The 19,560-nt window shown below is 45.0% G+C and overlaps 1 protein-coding gene across 3 annotated transcripts in view; it reads left to right on the top strand.

The window, feature by feature from the left end:
- Window positions 1-19,560, top strand: part of LOC138581348 (protein bicaudal C homolog 1-A-like) — a 361,089-nt gene that overhangs the window by 188,181 nt on the left and 153,348 nt on the right. For all 3 annotated transcript variants that reach the window (XM_069652613.1, XM_069652612.1, XM_069652614.1), the window contains exons 5-6: window positions 2,727-2,888; window positions 19,500-19,553. In XM_069652613.1, coding sequence (XP_069508714.1) covers window positions 2,727-2,888; window positions 19,500-19,553 — 216 coding nt within the window. The remainder of the gene's footprint in view (window positions 1-2,726; window positions 2,889-19,499; window positions 19,554-19,560) is intronic.

Genomic DNA, 19,560 nt, shown 5'->3' with positions numbered 1-19,560 from the left:
GTCCATGGGTTCGACTGTTCTTCTCCTGGGACAAAACCGGGCTATGTGGCCCCACTCGTTGCACTCATAGCACTGCGGTTGCTTGTAGCTAGGAGTCGGTGCTGGGGCCTTCTCCTCGTTTCCTGGTCTCTTGTCTTCGGGTCTCCTGTTGTTCTCATCGGGAGGTCTCCATCTTATGGGTAAGGCTCGGTTACCCCTAATCATGTGGGGGTCGGATATCGGGATGGCGAAGCGGGCCGATACCCCTGTAGCTGGTAGTCGGAAGTGGCCTGCCTTCTGGTATGCCGATGCATTATCCAAGGCCTCGGTCAGGGTGGGTTGATGGTGCTGCCTAACCCATTTTTGCATCTGGCCGGGCAGGGCTTCGACGAATTGTTCCAGAATTATTTTATCGATTAGGGATTGGTTAGCGGGGTTTGGAGCCAACAACCACTTCTCTGCCAGGTCCTTTATCCTATAGTACAGCTGGCGTGGATTCTCCCCGGTCCTGAGCCTGGTTTCCCTCAGTCGGATCCGGTATGCCTCGTCGTCCAAGCCCAAGCGGTCTAGTACGGCAGCTTTGATCTCTCCGTACGGCGTGTTGCCGTTGGGATTTACCGCCTGATAGGCGCCCTGCATCACCCCGGACAGTAGGGGGGCGACGTACTGACCCCACCGGTCAGGAGGCCACTGTGCGTTTCTGGCTATACGTTCGAAACTAGTAAAGAAGAAGGCGGGATCCTCTCCGTCCTTATATTTTTGTAGGAGGCCCGAGGGCACCAGTGGTTGGTTTCTAGTGCTGGCCACTGCATCGGTGAGACGGGACATGGCCTCATGCTGGTTGTCCTGTGCGGTGGTCAATATAGAGCCCTGCAGCTGTATGGCTTGTTGAAAGGCTTGCCGATCCGTAGCTGCTTGTTGCGAATGCAGTTGTAGCATCTGTTGCAATTGTTGTTGGCCCTCAGACAAGGTCTTTATTAACGATTCCATCGCGCTGTCAAAAATCCCACCTTCGTCGCCAGTGTGAAGGGTGGAATTATAGTCGGAGACAGACACGTGCTAAAACAATATTTATTCTGGGTTTAAGGCAGCAGATGCTGTAAGAAAAATCATATGTCCTCCCGGTTAACTTCACCGGTATCTTGTCCTCCTATAATACCACGGTACTGGGCCTGGCTTGGTCCTATCTCGAGCCGCTGTCCGGATAGGCCCACCACTCTGGTTCGCTCTCCTCTCTCCTCCCCGTCTCCTGTGTAATGAGAACAACCCGTTAGTCTCCCTGGGTGCTCTTTTATCACAGGTGGAGGTATCAAGCCCCCACCAATCCCTGAGGGTTTGAGTTAACCCCCTTCTTATTGGTCCCTGGGACATGGTCCCTCCTCTCTTAAGGGTTGCTGTCCCAGCGTGTCGTTCTTCCCGATCCCCTGGTGGTGGAGGGCGGTGGTGTTGGCCCCGTTCCCCTGGTGGTGGAGGGCGGTGGTATTGGCCATGCGGTTGTGGCCGCAACGCGTATGGACGCGTCCTGAGGCTGGGCCCTCCCCCCCCCCAGCAACGTGCAGCTCTGGCAGCGTCATGAGCAGCACGGGGCCAGCGAGCCGGGCGCTGCTTCCCCGTATCCCGTCGTCGCCGTGAACAATGCTCCCCACCCCCCGGACTGGGGCGAACAGGTGAGAGACGAGCGGCCCCGCCGCGGCTGCACATAGCGGCTTCCTGCGTGGCCCCGCCGTGTCCCCCCGTAGCGGCTTTAGCCGCGCGGCTAGTCTCCGCTGGTTTCCCTTTCCCCTCTCTGGCCTCTCTGGCCGCGGACGCGACAGCGCCTCCCGACTCGTGCGGGTCGGCTTCGCGCCGCGGCCGCCGCGGCACCAGCCGAGGCGCTGCTGCTTCACACAGACACATCAGACAAAAACAGTCATATGTGCTGTTACATAGAGGCGCAGCACATAGATATCTTAACAAACATGGTGGTGAAATTACGGCACACATATCACTGCATTTATTTGCCTTTGACTACAGTCTGCACAGTGATACAATGAACCCTGCTTTCCTAATCAAGGTGCCAAGTCACATTGAGGAGCCATCTTGCAGTGGCTCGAGCGTTAAGAAAATGAAATGTTCTTTGATACTGAGCGGATGCATTTAGTCCATGTCCCAAAGCAGCCACTAGGCCACTTATGCAAGAAAATGACAGTTAACATTCTCAGGCATGCACCATATGTAGCTAAAGGTAATATACTAAAAAAACGTTCGCTGTGTCAAAACCGTGAAAATGAAGAACATAGTTTAAAACCTTTTCTGTGTTGAATGTTAATTCTCTTAGAAGAATGCGTAGATTTATCAGCTAACTGATGCTTTGCGCTGGCCTTCAGAATAAACCTGTCCCATGTTCGGTTCTTATCACTGTGGTCTAAAAACAATGGCTTGAACCATCACTTATAAATTGCCCCCACTTTGAAGGCTCTGTCAACACAAAGCTGCAGAGGGTGGGCAGGGGGTGTGTGACTCCAGAGCATCTCAGAGGCTGCGTTTCGGATGTGCATTCCTTTGGTGGAAACAGGAAGGCTTAATTTTTGACTGGTGGGCTCAGGGACAACTCTCTGGGATGGGCCTCTTCCTGTGCCGATCCCCCTCAGCTGCTTCAGCTCTGCTCCCCGGGCAGTCACCCCCTCCATCCGCCCCAAGAAACGGATCTGGGCGTAACAACATCCCTTTTTTATATTTAGTAAATGTTTTGAATTGTTCTTTTTCAGGTCAACAAAGTCACACTCAAAATGGATGTACCCCATACGGAACATTCCCACGTTATTGGGAAAGGGGGAAATAACATTAAGAGAGTCATGGAGGACACCGGCTGCCACATCCACTTCCCTGATTCCAACAGAAACAACAACAGTGTTGAAAAGAGCAATCAGGTGTGTATTGAAGGTAGGTGGGGGCGGCCATGTCATGAACCTAGTGCACACATTCAATGGCTGTATCAGCAAATGTTTTCTACAGCCTAAACACAAAAGAATAGTCTTGCTCATGACCCGTGTATATTTAATATGCACATACAAAATACTGAGTTATGCAAAAGTATGTTATTAGGTTTCCAGATACTATTTTCATTAGATAGCCTTTACAAATCAGCAAGTTTGCATTGAGGTATTTTCATGAAGCAAGCCAGTGCACACCTATTTTTACTCACATCTTTCTCAACCACGAGCCATTGCATTGAAGCGGGTCTCCATCGGCCCTGCGTTGTTGCGCTGCAGTTGATCTGGTGTGTAGGCTTGATTACCAAAAGTGGAAGCTCAGTGCATATTAACTGAGTGACTAAAGAGCCTGTTGTTTTTAGGAGAATAGCACCAGTGTTAAGTTCTTGCCTCAGACATAGGCCAAGCATGAACATCACAAGTTCCAATCCTAGCAGGTCAGTAAAATGAGGAACGTTGAATAGGTTAAAACATTTCAGCTATTATTAAAGCACTTAGAAACAGGAGAAACCCATCATGAAGTGCTATATAAATAACTGGTATTCTTCTATGTTATTTGTTTTATTAACACATGCGTTCAGCCTGCAGGTACAATTTCAAATTCATAGAGGCTCAACTCAACTCAAAGTGGGCTATCCTTCTGTGCGGGAATATTGGATAGCATTAAATTGTGAAATATATATATTTTTTAATAGGCTATTTATGATACATCTACACAACAAAATGTGTTTCAAGATGCATCAAGACAAAGGGGGGGAGGAGCAAAACACCTAAACAATAGCGTTCCAACTAGGTCTTGAGGCATTCGGACTGTGCAAGTTCAGGGTGGGAGAGTAGGTGAAGGTGGGTGGGGGGGACAGGGGAGAAGGCAATAACGTTCCTACTGGGTCGTGAGACAATGCGGGGCGTGTAAGTGCGGTACCAGAAAAAGAGGGGCGAGAGGGAGGAGGGGAGGTGAAGGTTTGGATGAACAAGGAAGAAGACAAACAATATGGTTCTTACTAGGTCGAGAGATGATTTGGAGCGTGCAAGTGCAGCAGCAGAAAAAGAGGGGAGAGAGGGAGGAGGGGAGGTGAAAGGAAATGTTACCAATTGTTTTTAAAGATCGACCAGATGAGAAAAATATGGTCACAAGAACAAAATAAAGACAAGTTATTACATCTATATCTCTCCTTGCTCAATCTATTTTTACTGCACTTGCGTTTTGTGTCCTCTACCCCAGTGATTGCGCATGGCTAGGGTTGTCCACTTTTGCAACTAGTTCCTGCTCAGATGGACACAATTCCAACCATCATGTAGACATTTTGTTTGCATTTCTATTTGCAGTTGTTTCATCGTACTTACATGATCGCACATGAATATGGCTCATATTATGTCATTGGCACCAGCCAAGCATCCATGTGTAATCCATCCAGACGTGGTCAGCGATGTCCTTCTTCGCCTACTTGCTGACTACTTGTCTCCTCTGATGCAAGTCTGCTTTTCTATGGGTGTGGGGCATCATCGCACCCAGATACTTCACAGCAAGCCCTATCCTGCATGCTCCATGCTGCTGCCACTCTCGCACAAAGAGCCAGCAGAGCACACAGTTAGATTCCTCTGGGTCGGGCCTTGTGATGCCCTCTATGGATTTCAGGATTCTGGCAAGATCCAGGATGCCTGAGTGCCTTTGCAAATAAAGGAATTGTGGTACCCAGCCAGGCCCATCCATAGCCATCACCTGAGGTAAGTGCTTTTGGCACAGGTTAGTGTGAGGACTGGGATATGATCTTACTCAAAAAAGAAGGGGCTTTGCCAAAATCTGTTCCTCACCTTACCACCGTTTAACTCCCACAATGGCTGCGGACACCCAACGCTTTACAGATAAATCTATTTTCAGTTCTCCACAAATTGTTGTGATCCAACTGTCTGAGGTGGCTCGTTCGCTCTGCTCATGTACTGCGCCTGCAGAGACAAATTCTTAACCAAACTGCAACATCACACACAGCAAAACTTGATTTCAGCCCTTGGCCATAAAAGCATAACAAAATACAAACATTAAAATGATCTACAACCACAATAATAAAACAACAAACTAATTACAGAAAATAAAGTACACCACAACATCTAGATCCACCCTTTGGTGCCAGGTTTTCAGTGACCCCAGCGGAAGGCTTAGACAATGATGTAATTTTCTGGGGCGGTGGCGCTCTGCCATGCCGATTCCCCCCACGCCCCAAAAAATGGCCTTTCCTTTCTATTCCGACTCACTGCATAGCTCAGTGTGGTCGTACTCTCAGGATCATCACGTAAAGACACATCCCTCTCTGCTGTTGGTTTATGTTCAATTTGTTTGAACAACTTTCAGTGAACAATATGCAGTGTTCTAATGGTGCTTTCTCCAGTTCCTCCCAGTACAGAGTAACTTGATCTTTTAAATCTGTATTGCGCAACTCCCTGGTCAGCACCTTACAAAGCCTCGTCATACCTTCTGTTTGGTCAGATGGCAAGTTTCGTCAGATGGCAAATTTCGGGAGATGGCAAATTTCAGCAGATGGCACGTTTTGTTTATCAAATTGTTTTTTTCCCTGAACTGATTGTTGCCATGAATCAATTTCTTTATCTTCACCAACTTTCTTTCCCATGAATTGATTGGCTTGTTTGCCACATAGAGCCACAAAGACATTATTTACCTTTTGGCGCATTCAGAAATGGCGCTGCCAAAAGCCAAAAGCATTTCTTGTCAAATCTTGGAAATATTTGTTTGTTAAATTACTTACATGTCTAAAGTACAAGTTAACTATTTAGTCTGTCGTCTGATACAATATACAATAATTTGTTTATGTGAGGGAAGAGTAAGTCAATTCTGCCTGGTTGGTCTAGCATACTAATAGTTTTCACAGCAAAACAAATGATATCCCCTTGTCATGATTTACTGATATTTTATTGTATGTATTTCTAAGAATGATATTCACGCCAGGGGTGAGTCTCTGGGCACTATACCCAAGAGGAGTAAAAGTCTAAAGAAGCTTACATTTGTCATGAAACAAATCTTGATGTGTTGCAGGCTGGTTGGTATGAGCAGGGTGTCGGGGATGGGCTTGTAGCTGTCAATGTGTTGCCCTGTTTTCTCTATAATGAGGTCCCTGGTGGTGTTGCATTTTTCAGTGGATTCCACATTGCGCGTTCTGGCAGGACGTTCATGCAGTGCTCCATAGCTTGGAAGATGCCTCTGCTCTTGTTGGGTGTTTCCATGATTGCTTTTGTGTGGTCATTTGTTTTGTCTGTTGTGATAGGTGTTCTGCATGCTGAATAGATGGCTCTCAGGGTGTGAGTGCTTCCTGCTGGTGGGATTTTCTTCAGAACAGTTCTTGCCTACAGATGGCGTGCATGTACCTGGGTGTGGAGGACCTCCATTTGTTGAGTCCAAATTTCAGTAGTACATGGCTGTTGGTAGCCTCAGTTAGGGTGTGGTTAAGTGCACTGAGCTGGGATTTGACATTCTCTGAGAGGTTGGGCGTGGAGGCCAAGATGATGAGGTTTTCCTTCCAGTGCATCCATGCAAAGTTCTTGGAAGAGCGAGGGGAATGGTATGTTGTGATTGGCCAGTCATTTGTTGCATCATCTGGATTTCCAGAAGTGGTTTTGAGCTGTGGTTTAATGGAGGGCCTCAGCAAATGTTGTGGTACATTCCAGTTGCTGGTGATGAGTTCAGGCAGTGGCGGCTGGTGAATTATTTCAATGGGAGGTGTAAATATTCCTATTAAGGAGCGTAAGCGACTGAGTGTTATGAGGGAGCAGAATACAACCAAGAGGGTTTCAGGCGTATGAGAGGAATCCCCCCAGAATACTTTTTTTTAATTAATGGGTGAAAATGGTGCATTTTTAGTGCACTTTCTGTGAAAGATTGTGGAAGAAGCAGCTCAACTTACAATCGGTTCTGTTGGGGCAGCGTATAAAAAAATCCAATATAAGTACACTAACACTACACAGGAGCATTTTCCAAAGCAATTTCATGGTGGGTGTACTCACAATATAAGGCAGCATTTTCACTCTAATCACACAGTTGTGTTGGCTTTGCTGAATGCTGCTAAATGAACACACGGATGATTACTTTGCCTAGATAGGCCAATATTGCCGGCCACTGTAAGAACCCACTGGTCTTGACTTTGCACAATAATGCCAGTTCTGTCACAGTAAGAACAGCCTTTTCTTGGTTTTACCCAATAAAGCCAGTGCTGTTTGAACACACCAACAATGGCATCCCCCAATGAGCCTAAGGCTGGTGCAGCCAACAACGGTAAGTACACACTTTTCTTGGCTCTCCCTAATAATGTTAGTACTGAAACTGTAAGAACACACATATCTTGACTTTTTCCCAGAAAGGTCAATACAGTAACTGTAAGAATGCACACATGAATGGCTATACCCGATAAGCCTAAAGCCAGCCCTGCCAGGCACTGAAGGAACACACTTTCCCTGGCTTTGCCCAATAGTGCTGGTAATGTAACTGTAACAGCACATATACCTTGGCCCAGCCCAATACCTTGTTTGCCATTTAAACAGGTCTAGTTCCCCTGTAGACTTCAACCGGTTACCCCTTTTAGCAGGCCTGCATCAGCCCTGCACAATTTCACTGTCACAGTCTTTAGATGACCATCTTCAATAATCTCTGGCCTAACACCGAAAGCTTAAGGGCTACTTTAAATTTGTATGGATACACACGTATTATGAATATTGAGAATCTGTCCTAGTTAGAATGCTTTCTCATTGTTAGTATGCACCAAGCAGGTAACTGGAGAGAGCACTGTGAGAAGTTATTTTATAAGTAAAATAAGCAACAACATACAGTTTGTTAGAAACATGTGTGAGCTCTATTTGATGAACATCGGTCAGTAAAATATGATCACTGTTTGCCTCTGGCTTGCATGTGTCTGAAGAGGTAAGCTGTTGCGGACTGATCTCACCAAAATATTCTGGCTACATGACTCTTAAACCATGAGGAAAAGATGTCAGAACATCTTGAAGCAGGCCCAGCACAAGATATGCGTAGGCTCTCGCAACATGATGTTTGGGGAGCCCTTACCTACAGCTGGGATAAACCACCTGCATATGTTCAGTATCCAATGCAGTAATTAGTAGAGCAGACTGGCCAGTCACATTACCACCACTTAATTTAAAGAGGTCTCTCTCTTGACATTCTTGTAATGCTTATTTTTAAATTAAAAGCAAGTCAGTGTAAAATAATCTTTAAAAACTAAAACCCTAATTTCATGAATAGATAAGTATGCATTGTGCTGTTCCTGTGCCATGTATATTATTTAAATACTGCAAACTCTATGTGTTAGAATGGAGTCTAAACGCTGCTTTGGTGAACAGAAGTTTGGGAGGACCCCCTTGTTAGGGGACACCTCTGGGAAGATAGCCAGACCAATTCACGGTAGCTTGGAGAGCAGTCGAGGCTAAGTCTCAGGAGAAGTGAGAGTGATCAGAGGTCTTTGATGAGCACACACAGTTAAACACCAAGAATTACCATTAGGCAGAAGTATACGAAAATATACAATTCATTAGACCCAGGAATAAATAATGAAATACAATAGTAAAAACACCACTCAAAGAACACACTATGTAAAATATATACATTCACTGGAGTCAATGCGATAACGTTCTAACCTCCACCAATAACTGTAAGGTAAAAGGGCAGACAATCGTTATAGCATAGACAATCTTCAGAAATGGAAGACCCTAACATTCTAAGTCCAACCCTACGATGAATGGAGCCTTGTTCTCAATGTTTGATGCGAGCATTAAATCACTGAGTCATGCATAAAGGTCACAAAGTACCTTTCTAAGGAGTTGGCAAAGTTAGGGACATGATTCTGAAGAGTGTAAACAGCTTCCAAGAGTCTGGGGAGGATCTATTGCAATGAATAGAGCTATTCCCAACTTTTTGAGGGCTTTAGGAAGTGGGGGCTACCCAAGTCAAAGAGAGGACCACAAGGGATCTTCTGTGCGTAAAATGCAATAGATGAACAAGGGGCCACCGGTAAGTGTTTTCAGTGCTCACTGCCCTTAGCTTGGTTTTGGCCAGGGGAGTTGCTAGGTCTGGAAAAGACCCGGGGCTAAGCTGATGTCAGAACTGTTGGGACTGGGGGCTAGCTAGTCTTTTGGCTGTAGATCCTGAGATTCTATCCGGGGCTACAACCAAAAGATCAGGGTCTATAGCCCCCTTAGCCCCCCCTAGCAACGCCCTGGTTTTGGCTCAAACTTTTCAGTTCTGCAGGGGGTCATCAGAGGTTTGATTTCCCACCCTCAGTTTGGCTTCAAAGTGCACAGGTGCTGGTGGTGGAGATACAGGTCCAGTTTGCAACAGGAGCTGGATCTCTTGATTCAGTTAAAGAGCAATCACACAGTGATGCAGGGGTACACAATTCTCGTGATCTGGCAGAACCTTCTCTCCCGTGATCCACAGTAACTGGGACAACAACATTCGGTAAAAAGGTGCTTTGCTGTGTGATATAGGATTCCTCAAAGATTCAAGGCAAATCTGGATGCAACGACACTCTTGCATTGGTGCCAAAGTTTGTCTGGACAGTCCACTGGCTGGCTGAGGAACACTTTCAAACAAGCTCTTTTGCAGGGCAACCAGGAGGCATCAAGAGCGACTATTCCAACCACTCCAAAGGTTTCAAAGCACTTGTGCAGGTCTTCTGAGATTGAGCACAACGCAAGGCTCTACTGGGACAACAGTGGGCAATCTGCAGTGCATCTCTGGATAGTCCTTTGTTTGGCTCGGCTCCATCCACAGGTTGATTCCAATCCTGTTGACGATCTGTTGGTTTCATTCAGGACCCCTCTTCATATTCACAATTCAAGCGAGTGCTCACATCAGCTTGTCAATGAGGTCTGCCCCACTCATGCACGCCAGCAGTCGTCCAATCAGGGACCACTGTGGCTCTCATACCCTTTTGCACCACGGACATCCTGGCACCAGTAGTGTGGTGTGGTACCCCCACACCCATGATCTGCAGTAGCCAGCAAAAGAAGTGGCTTTCCTGGGCATTCCGTCATGAGTCAAATGTGGTAAGCGCGTTATGGCTTAGTAAAGATGTACTACAACCACCACTCCATTCCAATGCACATTGTCCAGTCACCAAAAAATCCTTAGCGGATTACTAGGGCCCGTAAACACAAGGACCACATTGCGCGGTACAGTAGTGTACTTTGCGCAATGATAAAAGTCATAAGACTAAGAGAAACAAAGTTTCTCAGTACTGACAGCCTGACAGCCTGAAGGACATGTCAGTTCCTCTGCAACAATGAGCTAAATCCCTGGGGAACATAGATGAGGGCTCCACTGGTAAAAGTCAGGCCAGGAAGCTGAAACAAAAGCAACATTTTTGGGGGTCCACAAATATGGAGGGAAAGTTGCCTTTAGAGAAAGTTTCCCTAAAACTATGTTGTGTGTTTCCTTAGACGAAAAGATGGTAACAACGTGGATTATGAAACACTTACTCCTTTTGCCTCCGGTGAAGTCTGTCTAGCCACCTTTTCATTTGCATTTTTGTATGCATATACAGCAGACCAAGATAAAGAATGCAAGCTCCTCTCCTCTTAAGTGTCCGCTTGGTGCCAGATGGGAAGACAGGCGCTGCTCTCCTCTTTGCTGTGTATGAGGGGAGCAGACAAGCATTGTACAGAGCACATGTCTTCATGGGGAGAAGGAACAGATTCACTGCCATCCACTGAGAGTCCGAATGAGACCCCACAGCACTGCCAAACCCCACCTCTGAGGCAGAGGAAACAAAAAGCAGGATGCCCGTGATTGGGCTTGGTATTACACCTGCTATTGCATCCGAACATCCAAGTTCCTGTTGTGAATAGATCTCTTGCAAGATTCAGAAAACGCCTTTGGCTGGAGGTCGGCCTTTGGGGGTCGCTGTGCAGATAACGCACTGAACCCCCCTGAGATAGTGGACTTAGTGCTGGACCCATCTGACCAGTGGGTTCAATCCTTGCTGCCTCCTCGAATCCTTACCCCGAACCTTTCATCCATGTGAGTTTAGAAATGTCATTATTATAAAAGTACTAATGATATAGCGCTGTGTACAAATAAAAGTTAATATATAATAGTTAATATATAATAGAAAGCTAGCTTTTCAACTGGAACAGGAGGCAGTGTTTAATCACTAGAAAATATTGAAATATCACATTCTGAGTTCTATCTATTAACGTCACTGTAGCCTGATTATAAATAAGTAACTCAAAACGGCTGACTGTCTTCAGAAATATAAAAAGCAAATGGAAATATAGAAATCACAGCATGCTTACATGGTTAGTGAAATTTTTTTCATTTTGATTTTTTAAGAAAACATCCGAAAGTAAATTGTTTCCTTCCATTTGTGTGACTGCCAGGACTGCACTGTGAACTTGAGACGGTTTCGGGCATCCTTTTCCGATTCTGGCAGCGATATGATTTCTCTCTGCACTTGATCGACTTTTCCTACAGCGTGTAAGGGGTTGCTCGGACCTGTCAAGTGTCCCTGATATGTGCTTGGCCTCTCTGATTGCGAGATTAACCATCAATGGAGTAAGTGTTTTTAGTTGCCTTGTTCTAACAGCACAGCTCCCGACCTCAGAGGCTTTAAACCCCTGTCACTGTGTGCATGTACAAGCTGTGTAGTCATGGGCTGGCTTACACTCCTCTGCCGTACTCTCCCTCATCTCGGCGTGGCATGCTCTAGCTCTACACGTGAAAGTTAAAGTTACTCCTATCAACAAAAACGGGATTGGTCAAATCCTGTCAACTACAGACCGATCACCCTTTTGGATGCCATCATCAAGATTTATGCTTCGATCATTTTGAAGGAGCTACAACTCTGGGTAGATAGGCTTGATATTTTGGCTCCAAATCAGGTGGGATTTCGTAAAAAGGTGGGCACCACCCTAAACGGCACTATATTGGAACATGAGTGTACCTATGTTTCTAATGTCGCTAAAGCGACTGTCTATTTGGCAACTTTGGACATGTCCTCTGCATTCAATAGGCATTAGACAGAGGCTCTGGCACAAATTACTACATTGGGGGGGTGCCTCCACCTTTAGTTAAGATAATTTTCCTTTTACATCAAGATACACATATACAAGTCAGGTTAACCAGGTCTGGTACTTTAACTATGATCAAAACTTGTGTTACCCTAAAACGGAGGTTTGTCTTGGCCCCCTTGCTTTTTAACATGTATATCTCGTATATAGATTCACTATGGGATCCTGTTACATCTTTTCCAATAAGACTAGGTTGTTTTAAATTGAATTGGTTGGCTTTCGCTGACAATGTGATGCACTTGAACTCCGAAATGTTTGCAGCATAAACTGACTGCTTTCTCTTCTTATGCTGAGAGTAATAACCTTCAGATCAATGGACGCACATCTAGGATCATCATTTTCTTGCAGAAGCGGAAACCTAAAACAATGGGTTGGGCAGTTGTCATTGCCTGCTTGGAACTCACCCACTCTATAAAGTACCTAGGTTTTAATATTTCGTATAGTGAGTGCCAACGTGCAATCCGCAACCATCTGAGAGCTAAGTCGCATGTCTTGATCGCTCAGTTAAAAAGGATCTGTAGGACCTTCTGCCGCTTTTCTCTCATTCCACTACGCACATTTTATCTTGCGAAGCTGGACCCAGTTTTAACTTATGGGATGGGAGTCTCCTTGCTTGAGGTGGGTCCTCTTTTAAGCCTTCCTTTGAAGGAATCACATTGAAGCAAAGTTTGAAACTTTCACCTGCGATTCTAATTCGTCACGTGTTTGGGCTGACCTCAATGGCAAAGAGAGTCCTGGGGGCAAAATTGAACCTATTTGCACAGATCTTGGATGCTCCTTTTTTTTGAGGTCTTGCACTCATTGGACCAATATAATTCGATTTCTTCTTTGGACACAGTTTGCACTAAAATGTTCCCACTTTTAGATTTATTGGGCCTTGACAGGTCCGTCCTTGTCGAAAGCCCTCTCTGTGTCATGAGAAAGCTCTTTGACTTTCTTTGATGTGTGACTGTCAGTGAATTGAGCCCTTACACACCTTATGGTGAACATAGCTGTTTTGCTAGGAAAAGGGTTTTATTACCTAGATATATTTCTCTTTTTGCTGGCTCTAGGTAGTAAAACCCTTTTCCTAGCAAAACGGCTATGTTCACCATAAGGGGCTTAGGTGCTCAATTCACTGACACATATATATAAGATTTAAATTCAACGTGCACACCTTACACACTTTAGGCATTTTAGCGACTTTGCTCTATTGAAGCTGATAATGTTTTGTGCTCTGATTTAATGGCGGGCTGTTGGATTTGTTTTGGATGTTAACAAGATATTTGCAATGTTGAGCATTTCAATGTCATTTGGCTACTTGATGAATTCTAAGATTTTATGTTTTGTATTTTTAATGTTGTTTATATTGTATCAGTTTGATCTCTTTTTGTGCAAAGGTTTGCATTTATAAACCAATTTACTAATAAAAAAATGTTAAGCTGCTGAAAGCCATAGGTTTCAAACCTGGTTGGGCCTTCTCGACTTCAGACCATTCACCCTAATGGCCGCCCACCAACATCACCTATTTAATTGCATGTTAGTTGGTTTTATAGCCCTGATGCTGTGATTGAAACACTTGTGTATAGGCGTGTTATAAATGCCATATCATATCATATCATATCATTGGTCTGCTTTAAAGTATTGTGACGGAACAACAGAAAACCAACCACCTTCACGCTAGCATAGATTGTTTAGTTCAGTCTTCCAGGTTCCCCAGTATCTTCAAGGACCTCTGCGGTGCAGTCAGAGGGTCTGTGCACAAATGGATGCAATAGTGCCCACGTGATCACAGAGGGCTGCGCAAGAACTGGAAATACTCAAGTGAGCACACTGAGTGTGAGGGGAGCCTGCCCATCTCTGAAACCCCTCTCCTTCATGTGAGTGAAACTCTGCTATTGTTGGAGGGGCCCCGGGCTGGCCTCTAATGTCTTGGTCGGTCTTTCTGGAATCATAATGAAAGAAAAGTGCTTTTAAATGACTGGACAGAGAATCATGACCCACAAAGCATGCATCGCCAGTCCTCTTTAGTGAAGTCGTTGCACGTCTTCTTTCTTTGGCAGCACGGACTGCTCGATAGCTCAGCTTGGCTCCAATTGCTCTGACCCCGCCCGGGCTCAGGCTGCTTTATCTGTGGCCTATGCTGCTCACAAGCCCGTCCACGCTTCCCTCCAAGACATACACCATTTAATTGGCTGTCATGACTGTTACTGACAGCCACAGGGTTAAGGAAGAAGTACAGTGTTGTCTGCCAGTCCAACGCTGTTGGCTCATGTCACAACAGTGGAGGGGCTAGACCTTTAGCGCCCCACCAGTCTTCCAATGGAATACTTTACGCTATCTGTGCGGAGACTGAAGGGATTTTTTTCGAAGTGGATGGTCACGTCATTAAATCGTTTTTGGGAGGATATTCATGTCTTGTTGCTTAATTTTGGATTTCACTTCTCATTGATGATTTTGAAAATCTCTTTCTGTGGACGAGATGCAGTTCTCCTGTGTTCCATGTCATGTAATACTTCGCCTTTAAGATTCCTCCTTTAACATCTGATCTGTCACTGATATGCTGCTTTGACCTGCAGACTGTGGTGCTTCCTCCATGCTAGGGTTCATAGTTTCGAGGTGAACTGTCTCGCTGCTTGTGTTTTCTCTGATGGGAGGAATTGTGTCATAGGGCTTCCATAATCATCTTGTGCAGCTTCAATTCTTGCCCCAGTGAGAGGCTTTGATGCTGTGCTTTCATGCTTGACTTGTTGACTATGTTTCGCTGGGTCAAGAATTTTCCAAATTCTCCTGCTGATGGTTGCTTACCATTTTTTGAGTCAAGATCATGCATTCTGGTGCATCGATCGCAAAGCTAACCCGAGGTGCTATGGTGCATCAGACAGAAGATCGACATGAAGACATGTTTCAAAGTGTCTCCGTTTTATTAAAGTAAAGAAATGTCTTGTCTATCCCTTCTTCTATGATGTAGGTTCCCTATTTTAGAAAATAACAAATGACTGCTTATCAGATGTCTTAGACAAATAAACCTTGTCCTCTGTCCACACCTATTCTATCCCACTGACTGACCCTACCACTAACAATAAGGAAAATATAACTTAAATGGAGAAGTGTTTTACTTCCCCTGTGCCCCTGCTTGGCTTGTGCTGTTTGGTGCTTGACCCCATCCCAATTGTCTCTCACGTTCTACTCTTGGTCAATTAGGCCTCGTCCTTCTTGTACAGGTCAAATAAGTTCCTTGATTTTCCACACAAAAAAGGACTCCTGATCCCCTCAACAAAGTCTTGCTCGAGTTAGAAAGTGTGCTTTGGATTTGTATGTCATGCAGATTTGCAAAATGTGTCTCTTTCTCACCCTTCTAGCGCGTTTTAGTTGCTTTTGGGCAATAGGTTTTTCTTCGGGGGAAGGAAAGGATGAGGCTCAGGGGGCGAGGGCTCTGAACTATTTAGGGCACAAGTCAAATAGCTGCAGTAATGAGTACAAAAGCTATATTTACCTTGCATCAGTCCCAGTGAGTAAAAGAGTCGATTGGTGCTGTGGCCTCAGGGCCTCTGAGGGTCGCATGACCATTTCATCCAGTCAAGAGCTGGAGGTTGGGGAGAAGGGGCTGATGGGAAGGGGTTGGAGGATGGGTAGGAAGGATAGAATGAAGCATGTGGGTTCCAACATGTCAAGGGGACGATTGAAATATCTGCAGGAGTGAGACAAACCTTGCGGCCCGCCTGTTGAGCACCTTGTACATCAGATATTGAGGAGTCAAGACTTCTAGTTTATGTGCATTGCTAAAATTTAAGAAGTCCTAATTTGCCTACACTTCAGGCCTTCCCATACTCTCTTAAAACATATAAGGACCAACATATTGCTAGTGGGAGGAGTGTGGCAGTATTGGGTGCTCAGACATTTCTAGTGTTTTCTTTATTTCCACAAAGAGTTTGATGAACAAAGTGTAGGCATGTACACACAATAACAACTGTAAATTAACAATGACTTGGGAGGGCATCATGTAAGAACACTTCACCACTTGCTTCTCAGCCCTTGCAACTCTCCCTGTGAGGGTTAGCGCCGACTGACTGTCGCTACAAGGAACCCGCACTGATGCACAGTCACGCATTCAGCCTGTTTCCAAAACCTGAACGTGACTGGCAAACTGCAAAAGAAAGGACCATTGAGTGCATTTAAGAGGCACTCTTGGGAAGGCCTGTGAAAGGCCCATCACTGCAAACGCTCTTTTTAAATGTCGATGGCCGCTTGTGATGTGGAACTGTGAAAAGGAAAATTAAGCAGTAATGATAAGCATGAGCATTTCTACGGGGGCTCATTAGGGGCCCTAAAACACAAGCAGGACAATTTGCTGATCCCTGCCTACTGCGCTTTCCGTATGCCTGGTTTTTGACAGCAGAGAGCAAATACAGTTGAAAGAGTTGCAGATCTGGCACAGGTCAAAGCGCACCCCTTCATTATGTACATCAGAGATGAACTTTGCTCTGTGTCAGTCCCCACCCCTACACTGTTTCACCCCTGCCTGAATTCTGTGGTGTGGGCTACTATGCAGGCGTGCAGAGTGGACCCAGCCTGAGTACGTCCCTCCATCCAGGCCCTGCTGCATGTCTTGTGTTTTCCACTTCCCCATTCCGTTTTGTGCATGTTTTCTTTTTGGCTTGCCTTACTTGGAATGTGTGTGTATTTTGCCTGTTCTACCTGGCCTTGCCCATCGTCCTCCATCTCTGCCCCTATTGGTCCGTGTTTGCACACATGACAAGGAAGGCCTTCTTCTGTGGCTTCACAGGGCAGCCACTGCCCGTGCAGCCAGCTAAGGGCCGGAGCAGAGGGCAGCTCCTCTTCTGGGTGGCAACTCTTTGTGTTTTCCTGTGTTCACTTGGGATGACTGACGCCGACAACCTACAGAAACAGATATGGTAATTGTGGTGTGGGCAAGGAGTACACACATCACTGTACTCCATTAAATCTCCACCACTCTTATTACCTATTACAATAAATCCTAATTGTGTAAGGTAGCCTTACCATGCTTTTTAGCCAATTTCTGCTAGTCAGCCATATCTCGCCTTTAGCTGAATTGTGTCGGGTTGCCATATCTCACATTTAGCCAAATTGTGTAGCGTAGTCATATCGCACATTTCGCCTAATTGTGTAGGCTAGCCATGTTTTGAATCTAACCTAATTGTGTAGGGTTGCATATCTTGCATTTAGCCTAATTGTGTAGGGTTGCCATATCTCACATTTTGCCTAATTGTGCAGGGTAGCCATGTTTTGCATTTCACCTAATTGTGTAGGGTTGCTATATTTCACATTCAGCCTAATTGCGCAGGGTAGCCATATTTGACATTTCGCTTAATTGTGTAGGGTAGCCCTGTTTTGCTTTTAGCCTAATGTGTAAGGTTTGCCATATCTCGCATTTAACCTAATTGTGTCGGGTGACCATGTTTTGCATTTAGCCTAACTGCGTAGGGTTGCCATATCTCACATTTTGCCTAATTGTGTAGGGTTGCCATATCTCGCACTTAGCCTAATTGTGTAGGGTTGTCATATCTCACATTCAGCCTAATTGTGTAGGGTAGCCATGTTTTGCATTTAGCCTAATTGTGTAGGATAGCCATATCTCACATTTCGCCTAATTGTCAGGGTAGCCATGTTTTGCATTTAGCCTAATTGTGTAAGTTTGCCATATCTCGCATTTCACTTAATTGTGTCGGGTGACCATGTTTTGCATTTAGCCTAATTATGTAGGGTTGCCATAACTCACATTTTGCCTTTTTGTGTAGAGTAGCCATATCTTGCATTTTGTCTAATTGTTTAGAGTAGCCATGTTTTGCATTTAGCCTAATTGTTTAGAGTAGCCATATCTCGCTTTTAGCCTAATTGTGTAGGATAGACATATTTCACATTTAGCCTAATTGTGTAGTGTATCCATAAAATGCATATAGCCTAATTGTGTAAGGCAGCCATATTCTGCAATTAGCAATTGCAAGGACTAGCCACCTGTCACACTTAGATAGAAGTGTGAATATTAACCACACGTCACACCGAAATTTGTGTAGTTTAGCCATGCATCACAGTTAGATAGGTCTGTGAAGATTAGCCACACGTCACATCTAGATAGTATTGTGAAAATTAGCCACAAGCCACAGTCAGATTGTGAAATTAACCATGCGTATCACTAGATAGGATTGTGAAGGTTAGTCATGCATCACATTAGATTGAATTGTGTAGATTAGCCACCTAGAAGAACTTAGAGAGAAGCCAATGTACTAACGTCCCGGCTCCTGTTCCCCTCCAACACCCAAGTACTATACATGCCCACTTGGGCTAGCCAAATGATACACAAACACACACCCAACATAAGTAAGACACACATAGAACAAACAATCCCTGACACTGGATCTTACAAATATGGATACAACCAACCAGTGCGCAACAACCACAACCTTAAATACCAGGCAATCTACATTAAACATTTTATTTTTAAAATCACACAGACACAGCCCAACATAACAAACATTCACATAGAAAACAACCCAGGCATTGGCCCTTACCCATACAGATACAAGCCAGTGCACGCAATCAATCATCTGAAAGCCAACACACACAGACAGTGGAGTAACTTTGTGGAAAATGTTGGTGGGGACATGATATCTGAAGAAAAGGTGCCCCAGCCAAATGAATGGTGACAAAATAGTGGGGCATGAAAGTTGGGGGGGACCCCTGTCCCCGCCTAAAATTACGCCCAGTTTCTCCTGGTTCTAGACCTATCCTATTACTCTACCCTCACTAACCAACCCCGTCCTGTTTAATGCAGAGCCACGTGAGCGCCTGGAGACTGCCCCTGGGTGGTAATGGGGCACGGTGTAAATCAACATAACATAACATAACATAACATTTGGGTTCCATGTAAAAATCTCTCTTGACAAAAAAGTAGTTGTTTTTTGCTGAGACATTATTACATTGAACATGCGGGGACACCCCCGCAACTCCTGATTTTTTTTGTTTACAAGGGGAGTAGACGACATACCCGCAACCCATCCCCATACATAATGGCCCCAAATATCATTCTGCCAGTGGATTTTCCCGGTGACATTATGTATAGGGACATTATTCATAGGGACATTATTCATGGGGACATTATTACCTGATACCAACATTCGTGCAGGTGCCAAGCGCCCAGGACAGGAGAGATTTTTAAAAACAATTAGGCCCTTTGTTAGAAAAGCCACCAGATACTCGTAAATAGGTCTATAGTCCTCTTTGCTGATCTGGGTGCTAGATAGCAGGCCTGCAAGGCATTCCTTGAGGAGGTTTCCAAACATGACCCATTGCAGGGTGACAACGGAGCAGTAATTAATCCTGAAGAAGAGGGCATTTTCTAGTTGCAGTTACACAATGATATTTATACTATTATTTTGAAATCTTGCTCTCTTATAATGTTTTAGTGTGGCATTAAACATCAATATGTGTTTGTATCTTTGCTAGGTATCCATCGCTGGAGTCGCTTCTAGTGTGGAGTCTGCCAGGAGACAAATAAGGGTAAACA

This window comes from Ambystoma mexicanum, chromosome 3p (genome assembly GCF_040938575.1).
Source record: "Ambystoma mexicanum isolate Mex_15411 chromosome 3p, UKY_AmexF1_1, whole genome shotgun sequence".
Lineage (NCBI taxonomy): Eukaryota > Metazoa > Chordata > Amphibia > Caudata > Ambystomatidae > Ambystoma > Ambystoma mexicanum.
The sequence above is the reverse complement of the archived record's forward strand: the minus strand, read 5'-3'. Positions and strand labels throughout refer to the sequence as shown.